Source organism: Halyomorpha halys, unplaced genomic scaffold, assembly GCF_000696795.3.
Source record: "Halyomorpha halys isolate HHAL.00 unplaced genomic scaffold, Hhal_1.1 Scaffold810.1, whole genome shotgun sequence".
Classification (NCBI taxonomy): domain Eukaryota; kingdom Metazoa; phylum Arthropoda; class Insecta; order Hemiptera; family Pentatomidae; genus Halyomorpha; species Halyomorpha halys.
In genome coordinates, this window is record NW_027110315.1 from 191,955 (window position 1) to 205,610 (window position 13,656).

General features: G+C 31.9%; 2 protein-coding genes across 2 annotated transcripts in view; one reads left to right on the plus strand and one right to left on the minus strand.

Moving 5' to 3' along the window:
- Positions 1-13,656, minus strand: part of LOC106686351 (lipase member H) — a 91,980-nt gene that overhangs the window by 46,182 nt on the left and 32,142 nt on the right. The gene's annotated exons all lie outside the window — the stretch shown is intronic.
- Positions 13,233-13,656, plus strand: part of LOC112210899 (uncharacterized) — a 6,911-nt gene continuing 6,487 nt past the window's right edge. Inside the window, exon 1 of the mRNA XM_024361464.2 lies at positions 13,233-13,452. Coding sequence (XP_024217232.2) covers positions 13,264-13,452 — 189 coding nt within the window. The 5' untranslated portion in view covers positions 13,233-13,263. The remainder of the gene's footprint in view (positions 13,453-13,656) is intronic.

Below are 13,656 nucleotides of genomic sequence, written 5' to 3' on the forward strand. Positions count from 1 at the left end.
TCTCTCTCTCTCTCTCTCTCTCTCCCCTCCCTCTCTCCTTCTTTTTTTTCTAACCTTGCTTCCTCTTCCATTCCTGACAATCCTCAGTCGCGCCTGAAAAGAAGATGGCTACGAGACCAGTTAATGTAAAAAGTCATTAGAATGCTACCAATAGGTAGTTTCTCAACACGCCTGTATCACTCCATCATAACTGAGATCAAATTTACTAAATGTATTATAATATACAGTTGTGAATAGTAATAAATGAATAATTTTAAAAAAATATATATTCATTTCACATATCGTCCATCATGCTTATATTATTATTATTACAATATAACTGATTGCGCGGAAACAAGCCACCTGGAAGGAAACGGTCCTACTGGTTCTTACTTTGTGAAGAATTATAAATCAGGTCATTAACGTAGGGGCTCTAATTAAAGTCAATCCCACAACGAGAGAAAGCTCTTATGAGATTAAGAGGGAAAATGGAAAACGTGTGAAATGGATCGTTCTAGAATTTCGACGACATGCCTGAATACGGCAGAAGGACGCCCAAACGTTATTTCAAAAAATCTTAAAATTGATTTATAGTTCTAATACAGTTTTTACTGGGTTCAATATTTGACAGAGAGAAAAAGGCTATGTTAGCGCTTCTTAGACGCTGGTCTATCTCAACCAGCTGATCATTTATTGAGGTTCTTATAGGAGTATTTGAAACTCTACTTCCATTCATATAAAAATTCTGTTAAGTTGGATTATATACTTTGTTTTACTTGCAAACTTATTTCCTCTGTTTCTCTTAGTCTTTAAAGAGTCTTTTCGTGTTCTTGATTACTTCCTAAGACCGTAATGTCGTGCGCGTACGCCAGCATTTTATGTTTCACTCCACCATTTCAAGTGATGTTCTAATAATTTTTTCTAGGGCTAAGTTAAACAGTATTGGCGCGAGTCCATCCCCCTGTCTCCAACCTGTTCTGACTTCAAAGGCCTGAGATACTTTACCTTGCTTTTTTCAGTCTTACCGAATTTCCGGAAATCCTAACTTAGTCATGACCTTCCTAAACGGAATCATATATATCAGTGACTTCCCACCGATGTGTCGCGAGACCTTAATACTGGGCCGCAGGAGGATCCAAGAGGATATATTTTGCAAGAACTTCTTGTTAGGACTATTTTTTTGTCAGTCTTTCCAACTTTTGTAACTTTTTAATTTGCAAAATGCACTTTTTTTAAGGAAATACATTTTGCAAATTAAAAAATAGACCTCTGTTTGCCTAGAGTTTGGGGGTGGAGTTAAAGGTGCTCCGCAATTTATGTGGTGGACTACGAAAATTAACGCGTTGGGAATCCCTGATACATATACATATACATAATTATATCAAGTCTGAGATATGAGACCTTAGCACGGACAAATGTGTGTTCTAAATGATAGAGTAGGTTAAGGACATTCGGAAAAATATATATAAATTTAAAAATAGGATGCATGTGATTAAAACTTAAGATCTATAAATGCATTTATTATTAATAATTAAATCTCAAAAAATTGTTAAACTAAAAAGCTTATTAATATATTAATAATAATATATTAAGCTAAAGAAAGAAGGGACTACACCACCTCGAACAACGTTTGGGAATAAATATGGTTTTATTTTTACAGTCAATAAACCTTTACAAAAAGTGATCTTATCAACCAGTCGAGAGTCAAAATTGGTTACGAGATAATTTAATTGATTCAAAATTAAGCCTTGAATTTTGAGAAGTTAGCGTTCTAGATAAGTAAATCGTATACATTAATTTTATATTTAAAGGCAGAAAACGTATATAGTACGATGTTTACTGTCTAAAACGCAATATTGATTTTTATATGTAGTTGTCTTTTAAACAACCATCGAGTAGTAAATACCAGATGTATGTAAATATATAATGTGCATTCAATAATAATTAATGCGTTTTTATTACGGTACAAAATATGACCGAATTCAATTAGAAATTTTTAGCAAGTTTACAGTTATAAATAAATTTTAATATAATTAAAATCAAATTTTAATATAATCAACAGACTCATTCGGTGAATTAAGACCTAACAAATTGTTTTGGCTTCTTTTGAAACACGAATTAGGATATTTTTGTACCGGTATGTTGCATTCTCGAAATTAAATTATAACTCCTGATCCTCACAACTTTGTCCAAATCTAACATTAATGCATCCTCTACAAACCCACGTCAATATTTTTTATTTGTTATAGCTTTGTAAAGGAGAAAGAGTAATTTAAAAAAAATTAAAATTTCCTCAAACCTTTGATTTTATATCTACGGTTCCAAATAGTTTAGGAAGGCCTGGTTTACCATTTCGTGCACTTTAGACGGGTTAGAGGCATTCGTATTAGGATAAACATTTTAATACAATTTTAATATAAGTTATAATTAATTGTGGCTACATCGTTTTTCCAATATATGTAATTATAAAATTAAAATTACCTTTGTAATTGTTCTAAAGGGATCTAGTCCCAGAATAATAAACTATTTTTCATTTCATTACTGCAGGATAATCTTATGACAGTAGTCTAAACTGGAATATCACAAGTCAATCAACAATAAACTATAATCGGAAGAGGAAAATACAATTCATAGCTTGACATTTGACAGCATATCATTATATAGGAAGGAGAAAATAGCTGTATTGGCCAGGCATTGGCGATCAGATGACGAAGGCATCTGCGGCAGGCCTTGAACTTGCTCCTTGGTTCGACTTTCTCCGGCACATTCTCGGCACTGGGTCACTCGGCGACTTGTAGACCAGACCTTCCACATCTGCATCCTCGATGACCAGTCTTAGAACAGGTTTTTGCGTCTTCGCCGATTTTCATTGTGTTAAAGCCACCTCAAATCGACTATGTCTTTTTGTTGGAAGGCTTTAAAAATAATCAAAAAACAAACTGCCTCAGATTAAACATTTATTTGGTTCAATTTAAACATGGTAAAAGAAACAAAACTAAAAACTAACATAAACAAAATATACAAGTAAAAATAAAAGGCCTTTCAGATAAAAATAAAATAGTCAGATAAATTATGAAAATTAAAATAAAATAAACTAATTTACAAATAAACAAATAATATGTAAAATAAATACTGGTCGACAGTGAATCTACTAGATCAAAAGGTTTATCCACTCCGATAGGTCAGAGGAAGATATTTTGCTTGTCGAGATGTGCAGGTAGAAGCTCCATTGCTAAATACTCCGCTGCAACTCTCAAACGGCACTCATTGAGGGCAACAACTCATATTGCACTCAAGGGCCAGAAACGCAGAAAAGGTCTGGTTCCGAACTGTAATGACTCACTAACTCACTAAAAATGTCCAAACTATTATCAACCAAACGCAGACAGGGCTGCTGAAGACGCTATCAGGGCTACTAATTAGTCGCAACTGCCCAAAAAACTAAGATGGTCGGTCCGTAGCTAGGTGACGCAACTATGATCACCTCCTAGCAACTGTCTCTATTACTCATTATAACAAACAAATATAATTACACATTTTTCTTTTCAAATAACTAAATCTAAATAAAACAATACAAATAAAAATAAATGTAACTAAATTAAATCCTAATAAAACTATATAACTATATAACTAAAACTATAAAACTAAATACTAACAATACTATTTACAACGTATTTATATTATGGCACATTGGATGGAGAGCGAGTTTAAAGTAAATTCGTACAAATGAACCACTATGATGGTTAATATCAAAATATTGCATCTTCAGAAACTCTAAGAAGACAATCTACTCAATGGTTACTTCAAAGAATCTTGAGGAAAAAAAATCAGTACAACATTTTAAGCTGTGAATACGGTACTTGGATACTTTTTTTATCTTTAAAATAAATATTTTCTGATTTTTTTTTTCTTTCTGAGATAGTTATCAGCCTAAATACTTCAACATTTTATATTTTTTTAAAATTTTACATCAATAATATATATCTGTTTCAAACTGTCTGTCCACCTTCAGGCGTTTACTCTAAAAATATTTACGATTACAATTTACTATTTTTTATTGTTTATAATTTTTTACACTTGAAGTTTATTAAGCTACTTGAAAAATAGCCAAAATTCATTTCCTTAACTATTTAATTTTCTATTATTGGTAATTTTTCGTACCTATTATCATTAGATACAGATCTTGCATTTTTTTTTACCAACATCTTTAATGGTGCATTGGCACGAATCCTAACATAAGTATCTAATATTTACTTACACATTGAATCGGGGTTCCCACCATCCTTTCATTCCAATATTAGGAAAAGAACAATACCAATATTTGAATTAATATTGAAATATGGGCTCGAATAATATGGAGCCTTGACCAAATGTTATGTATAAAACATTTTTAAATTGCAGCTATAAAAACTAATAAAAGTATGATATAAAGTGGGTGCATAGTCCTTTATAAGATTGGAAGATAAACCTGGTTCTTACAAGTGGATACTGACATCGTTTCTCTGTATAACCGTTGATTTAGAAACAGCACTTCATTAGAAACAGTGTTACAAGTTTTTTTTTTTCATATTTATTGCACTACTTTTTTCATTAGCTTTGGTAATGGAGGATGTAATAGAATTGGACAATAATTGAACCCTCATAAACATAAATACACCAAGAAACACGTGACAAGAGATTATTTCAAGGGATTACTTAATGGCTAAAAGCGAAGTTCGGTGAAAGTGTTAATTGGCATCGATAAAAAGAAAATGCGCAAGACGTCACCAACTGGTCGACTTTCTTAAAGAGGAAACACGTCTTGGGATTTTGCCATTTCGTAGTTTAAGTATGCATTGTAAATTATCTGGATCTCGTTTCCTTTGATGTTTTCAGTTTGACGTTGGTTAGTCTATTTTAAAATAATCATTTATTTTCAAAGGAAGATCTAAATACGTTGGAAGTCAGATTTAAGGGAATTAAACAAAACGATTTAGCAAAATATTTGCATGTCACTCCAAATATGACGTCATGAAATTAGAAACCATCCCACATTTTGTGAAATTATGTATGCTAATTTATACACTTGGTATAAAGTATATTGAATAGTAATAATTTAAACAAATAATAATTAATAATAATAACATGTAATAATTTATTATATAGTATAGTAATAATTAGAGCAAATTTGAACGTTCTATTATCTATGATACTCTGGATATACAGATTTTCATAAAACAATTGCATAAAACTTTGTCTGATACCATCTTTGAATTATTTATTTAGTTAAATCGAGCAATATTGAAAACATAGCGGTGTGATTAGTGAATTGATATAGCAATAGTTTACGCTCAAGTAAACTAATTTATCAGACCAGGAGGTCCCTCATCCAACTCCTCTTTAGTCTACGCTGTTACGTCAGGAATGTCATTTGACGCCATCTATTATACAAATTTATTTAAATTTCCATGTAATTTATCGTGAAACAGTTTTTAATTTAAAGAATGTGGATCGTTTGATCGAGTAAACTATTTGATCTGACCAAGAGATCCCTCATCCAACTCTTCTTCGGCTTACGCAGAGTTACGCCAAGACGGCATACGATTTTTAGACTGTTCTTTATGGATAGGAGACGTGGCCTCTTACACAAAGGGGTGAACAGCACCTTAAGGTTTTCGAAAATAAAGTATTACGCAAAATATTCGGACAGAAAAAAGATGAATTAACGAGAGAATTTATAAAGCTACACCCGGTAAATATAATTTAGGTTATAGCATTGCGGCGTATAGGATGGGCGTGTAAGGTTGTAGGACTTAGTAACGAGCGGATTTATAAAATGCTAATAAACACCGAGCCAACGTGTAAACGTCCGAGGGATAGACCGAAACGTAGATGGGAAGATTGCATTAAAACTAATTTAATAGAATTCAGTTTTTGAGGGACGTCACCGGAAGGATGTTTGTAGAGAGCGATAGTGGTATCGGCATCGAACCTTCCGGTTCTTTTATCCTTAATTATTATTATAAATATTTTAAAATTTATTTTTAATTCAATTATATTTCTTTTTTTTAAATATATTTGTGTGATCTTAATTGGTTAAAGAATATTTCATATGTTGTTCCTGTAGTAGCAACAAGAATCATAAATTAGAAAAGCCAAACATAGACGTAATAATTATGATGGAATAAAACCAGTTTTATGATTGTTCAATAGCTGTCATAGACTGTCACATATAATTTTCTTCGCATCCATAAAATTAAAAACTTTCTCACACGTTTATGCATGAAGATTCTTTATACAGACAAAAAGAGTAGTTAGGTTAACTATGTTTTGATAAGCTTGTTACATTCAGAAGAATGATGCTACACTTATCAGTAATTTAAGAGGAAGCCAATTGTAGTGGGACCCCCACGACTTTCTCCTATGCATTAAAGTCGTATTCATACAATGAACTGTCGTTCAAAAGTTCATGACTACCTCAATTTTTTAACATTGACATTTGAAATTAATGAAGTAGCTTTTCATATAGAATAAAACAACAAAAGCACAAAAAATAATTCAATTCAAGTATGGACATAGTTAAATAATAGAATTAAGGCGCTCTCAAGTCTCCCGCTGGTATACCGAGTTGAAGTGTCTCTATCCAACCTCCCGAAGGCAATACCACATTGGTGTTTTCCTATTCCAATGTCTTAAAATCAAAAAACCTACCTATATCCTTGATCTCCTCACTCTTCGTTCATCCATTCACTCATTAAACACCAGATCCCAACCGATTGATTTATATATGACCCCCATAGCCTTCTTTAGTAAATCCTTCGTCGTTCGTGCAACCTCCTTCTGGAATTCTCTTTCCATGGTTGGGAGTCAAAGTTCTTCATTTTGTGGGACCGCCACTCAATGAAAAAAGTCAACTTCCCAGGCTGGATTCGAACCGGCACCGCCAATAGACATCAAAAATTGGTAAGTCTGTGTCTTAACCACTAACCTATGGGCGGCCCCCTTCACTTATTGTATAGCCAAACCTTCGCATCATTATAATCAAATAAGTAGCCATAAATTGATTAACATTATAAACAATAGTTAAGCCAATATCCCAATGGAATTTCATTTTACTTACTGGAAACTTGTAAATGCTTGCCAGACAAAAATATTAATGTATAAACCATGTATTTATTATTAGGGGACATAATTATTTTTTCATTCATTCATTCATACTGTTAAAAAGTTGAAGATGATCTTTATGATTAAATTAAATTATAAATCTAAAGCAATGTTTTTAGAATATTATATTAAATTGGTCTAATAAACTTAAATGCAACATATATAAATATATGCGGTATATTTAATATATAGTACTATTACATTTAATATATAATATACATATGATCAAGATATTAATTTTTTTATTTTAATTTAACCATTACCAAATATATGAGCTCCAAATTAACATTGAAGTTTTTTCTTTTGTACTCGGCGTTGTCTTGTAACAATACGGATAAGCGGGGCTCTAAATTAAAAAAAAAACTAATATATTCCTGTAAGTCACTCTCCTACATTTTAGCGGTTTTACTACATTTACTTCTCAGATATCTTCACGGATTTATTTATAAATCAAATGGAGGATTAAGATTTCACCGACTGGCTCTCAGCGGTGGTACGCGGTCCAGGAGTCAAAGGCTGTCCGAGAAAGCTGAGGGAATGAATTTCTTTCATGGCCTGTTTACGTTCTGCCCAACCACAACATAACCACACCACACTCTTTTTTATAGATGGTTTACTGATATTTCAACTGGAAAAATAGCCATTACTGTTGGAGTTATTTGATTTTTTCTGCTTTTCAAATCGCTTATCTTCTATTAAATTTTTAGTCATTAAAAATTAATTTTTTGGTTTTATTTAAATCAATAACGTAACAAGAATCGGTAAATCAGTTAGACAAATAGTCTAACCCAATCCTGGTCAAATGCAGTTCTTGAGTTACATGCAGCTCCAATTCAAATTTATACTTGCATTTTTTGTTAATCCATTTATTTGTGACATTATTAAAGATCGATTTCTAATTCCTGAAATAATAATTGTTGAAAAAGAGCGTGCATTTCTAAGGTTCTTAAATTTGAAAACTCGTTCTAGAATAAAAATACTCTAAACATAAAGTGAAGTACTTGTCTATTTTCGTTACTCGGGACAACATGTGAATATTTTTACTTAATAATAAAGTTCATTTAATCAAAAAATCAATTCCCAATTAACAGATTGTATTGAGATATTTAAAAAAAAAATAAATAAGCTATTAGATATTATTCTATACAGGAATATCTTTGAGTGTATTTTTTTTTTAAATTTAAGTCTTACGATTATTATTAAACGAGCCTATTGTGAACTCTGTTGCTTCTAGCTAACAGACTGAACAAAAACTTCAATGCTTTTTAGTTCAAAAAATTAATTATGTGGAGTAATATTAAAGAGGGAGTGGATAGCTCACTATGCTACGAACTTCAAGGACTACTCAGGTTCGAATCCAGCTCTGGAAAATAATTATTTTATGTTTAATTGGAGCCATGAGTCAGACCTGTGGGTTCGGGAGCTCTCTAGGGTCCACCCAGCCTCATGCAGGGTACCCTTAATTGAGTAAAATCTGGCGATTAAGCGTGATTTTGACCAAATTACCTCCTTGCACAACCGTTGGTTTAGTAACAGTACTTCCTTACAAAATACTGCACCATTGGCCCTTCTTGGGCTGAGTTGGTATAGATTTAATAATTAAAGTCATTTTTCAAAACGAGGCACATAATTATTTTTAAATAACTTGAATCTGGAGGGGAAAAATTGCCAATAGGTTTCGTTCTCTGGATGTTGTCCTCGAGGTTTATTTGACCTTAGTAACGCTCCTGTTTCGAATCCGGCCTATACAAGCTGAATTTCATTTTTTAGGACGACAATAATCTCGACCTCTTCAGATTGGAAAATTTGGTTGAAAATAAGGTACACAATACATCTCCTTGACACAGATGAAGTGCATAAGGACACCAGACACCAATTTCGTTAACGTGTACTAATTTTGCACGTTCAAAAATAATTCCAAACTAACAAAGCCGTAAAATAATGGGAAGACACACAGGACTACCGAACGCTAAGCAGTTAGGTCAACACACCCGACGCGACAGGTGAGGAGTGACTGATGACAATGCGGCTCGAGGTCACGGCCTGGTGTTGTGTAATCTTTGTTGTAGTTATTGCCATCTCATAATGTTCTTACTTCATCTGTTTACGTTATGTCTCGTAGGTTCTTATCTTGAACTGTAACTCACTTTATCAGTTTTCAAAATTGATGAGTCTGCCAAGTATAGGTAAGGGGAATAAAAACTGGTGGCTGTTTCAAAACCTTAAAAAAAACACTAATTTCTCATTCGGAGCTCTATAATTTAAAAACTACCAACAACACTAGAAAATATCAGAGAACGTCATTTAAAGAAGAGTAAATTTGCTACAATATGAGCCCTAATAGAGTTATTTACGTTAAATAGTAGTCGAGATACAGCTTTTTAAAAAGCAACATTTCATAAAAATGTTGTATGGGACGTACTGAAAGATCAGTAGTTAGTGAATTTATTTTGAAAAATTTATATCTCAAAACCCATTTGACGTACAGATCTCTATTAACACTCAAATTAAATCTAGTTTAATGAAATAACATATATAAAATATGTTTATCTTCGTAGGAGTAATAGTTTACATGAAATTTGCTAAAATAAATTGATTTATAATTGTTCGGACTAATTTTCATTTGCCAAATTTATATTCATATGTGAATATCAAAAAAACTAATACCCCTACGAAGATAAGTGTCATAAACTACTTGATAATAAGTTAAATTTCCTTTATTTTGAGTGTTTGCAGACATATGTGCGTGTTGTGGATCTAGCGATATATTTTTTCAAAAATCCAACATTTTATTCGAACAACTAGAAATTAACATTTTGAGACTTTATTTTGTCAAATATCATAAAAACTGCTACTCCTACAAAGATAAAGTTCATAACCTTCTTTATAGTCTATTTAACTAGCTTTAATTTGAGTGCTAATAGACATCAGTACGTCACATATTTCCTGAGATATAGAATTCTCAAAACAAATTAACTAACTACTAATCTTGCTACTAAAATTCGCTTTTTAAAAAGCTATATCTCGAGAACTATTGGACGTAAATAGCTCTTTTAGGGTTAATATTTCAGCAAATTTACTCTTCTATAAATACTGTTCTCTTAGATTTTCTAGTGTTGTTGGTAGTTTTTAAGATATAGAGTTCCGAATGAAAAATTAGTGTTTTTTTAAGGTTTTGAAACAGCCGCCATTTTTTATTCCCCCTACCTATACTTGGCAGACTCATCAATTTTGACTAATAATTATACCTAGTTTTTATTACAGTAATCAAAAATTGGGGTGAGATAACTGCCTTTTTTTTCTTCCCGGCTCTTGTTCTAAATTAATTTAGTTAAGAGATAGTCTATATCGTCAATATCTTTATAAAGATTAAGCTCGTTACTTTGATAGTTGAGGTTAAAGTACAGGAAAAAATTCGAAGTTGTCATGATATGAAGACTGTTTCAAGGTTACATGTTGAAATTCCAAATATGAATTGAGGATATTTCACCACTTTGTTCAAAATAAAATTGGAATATAGTTGAATTAATTTTAATTTCATTTTTACAACGATTAAGGAGATGATCCTTAAACTTTGTTTAAAATTTAGCTTTGGTATCACATACCCAACAACTCAAAATGTGACTTAGGTATCTCAAATAACGAAAAAAATTTCTTATATAACCGTAAAACCTGTTTTTTAAGCAGATATTCAGGTCTTAATATTTTCATTTCTTAAAATTGTTTTCTACTAATAATAATAATATTCTTTTTTTTATTCTGAATTCTTTAGAATAATATTACAGGCGTCAAAACTAGGCTTTAGAACCTTAAAAGTAAAATTCAAAATAAAAATGAAATTATAAACCATCATAAAATATAATGAATTTGAAAAGATAAAAATGAAAAACAATAACTAACAGAATATAAAAAATAAATTAGGACAAATAAAATAAAACCATATGTCGTATCATTAAACATAAGGTTCTAATATTTCTAAATAAATCAATATATATTCCAACTAGTATATGAATTAAATTCATATTAAATATTGTTCAAGGTGATTTACTTGAGTATTATTAGTATTTTAAGTTCATGGCATTTCTTCTACAAAAATCTTTTATTAAACATATTTCATACTGTCATAATTTGATACTGTAAAATGTGTAAATTATTTTCAAAATCATGAACAAATAAGCTTGTCATATTCAATTAATTAAAATATACATAAATAAACACATACATAATGACACATTTTTGTCTTCTTTAGTGCAGCCGGATCAATACTACTGGAGGCTCCAAGAGGCAAAATATTTGTCCAAAAAATATTTAAAGAAAACTAATAAAAACAGTTAAAGAGTGCAACTTAGAGGCCATAAACTTAATATTAATATTACTTTTGTTCAATGATTCTATGTTGGGTTTTTTTTTTAACGTTTTGGTAATTTATAAAATATGGAAGAAATCATGGTTTAAGACCTCCGTGCCCTTTTGTATTCCTCTGCTATCAGGGGCCCATCCTGGCTGCTTACCACGCAATCCTTAGCTTTGGTGGCAAAACAATTATAAAAGAACACCTGAGGCCGACCCGGCTATTCGTTATGCTTTGGCGACTTAATTTATTGCAGGGTGTATTCTTAATGTTAAGGTTCCTTTAATGGTCAAGCTGCAACGGCGTTAAGCGTGGACAATATTTTAAGGAAACAGTTTATGAATGATCAAACGGCATTTTTCCTAAAAAGATGCAGCAGACAAATAATTAAAAGTAAATTTCATATAAACGTATGATAACAATGTGTGTATATTTCATACGTTGTAAGTAATACACAAATATAAAGCAGCAAACAGGTCATTCCTTCATGATTAATAATGATGACCACACAAATGGCTTCTGCCGATTAGGAATGAGAGGGCATTAATCTAACGTCATGTTTAACGGAGATGATGAATGCCGTTAGAATGACACAGAGCAAAGAGCTGAAAATGATTCGTAAAATACTTCCAACTAGGAGGCCAATATACAATATGCCTTCCAAAGTTGAAGACGTACTGGAACAAGTTCTGAGAGTGCGGCGATGGTTAGGAGTCTATCCACTCAAGAAGGATTTTTCTATATCCTGCCTCAATTTAATCTTCACAATCCTCGTTATCTGTCTGCCCTGCTTTCTGCGTCTCTTCCTCATCTTCTCCAACCAAGACTACCATCGACAAGGAGATGGTATTAACAGTCACTTATACTCCGCTTTGAGTACCATACAATCCTTCATCATGCTCTTCAGCTCTCTGGTTTCGGTATTCGGTTTCATCAGGAGTCCGCAAAGGTTCAGAGACCTCAAGCTCCGCCTTATCACATGCGATATATTCCTCAGCAGGTTTCAGCACCCTATCGACTACGATGAGTCGTATATCAAACATTATATCTGGGCCTTTTCTATATTTTTCGTCTCGGTCGCTGGATTTGAAGCCTTGACAAGGAACTATCATTTCCTATGGTCTATTTATGGTTTGATATATCATTACCATAAGGCAATTGTTTGGTTGGGTGAGCTGTTGTTTATCGCAATTTTAAAAATAATCGCCATTCAGATGTTTAATCTCCAACAAAACTTAAGGATTAAAAACATGATTGTAATGGAAAAATCAGTCATCGAATTTAATAGGTAAGCATATAATGAGATAATTTGACCAAATAGTTATTTATTTTATTTGAATATTTCTTGTCGTATTTTCCACCAAAATAATAGACTTCCGAATGCGGATCGAAGGTCATTGTGCAGGATTACAATTTTTATAGTATATATATACACATATACACATTGTGTATACGTTTACGTTCGGGAACTTCCAGCAGCGTCCTAAGGATCAAACAAACTAAAATTCGGAATGTAAATCCCACGCAGGACGATACAATCAACGTAAATTTTCATATTATTTAGAGGATTTTTTTGACTTAACGCAAACCTACTATTCCTCCAAATTCAGGTTAACGGTTGAAAATTAAATTGGCTTTAGATAAGTGGCTTTTCGATGTCTTAATTGTTTCTTTTTTAAAAAAGATTTTTTGAAATTAATTTAAAAAAACGTTTACACGTAGCGCATAGTTTTTAATTAATTTATTATTTTAATTTTAGGCTGATCAAAGTTTGTTATGAACTTAACGACATGTTTTCCATCAGTAACTTACTGAACTTTGCCAATTACTTCATCAGCTTGACACTTAACACTTACTATTTCTCTCTCATGGTTGAATATGGTTACTATTACAGATCTGTAACGATGATTTTTTGGATTTCATTCAGGATTCTGGGCTCTTTTTTAATTGTCCAATCTGCTGAAGGAATCTCCATGAAGGTAATTTTATTTTATATGTAAAAGCGTATTAATTAGCATAAATGAGTTTTCAAATATATTGATATACCAGGGCATTCAAAAAGTCCTGTCGTTTTTCGTTAGTTCGTTGTTTATTTTGATTCTAGAGTGTTTGCTAATTAATTCCGTTCAATACAACTTTTATCCATGTAAACACAAATGTTTATACTTTATGAATAGGAGGCT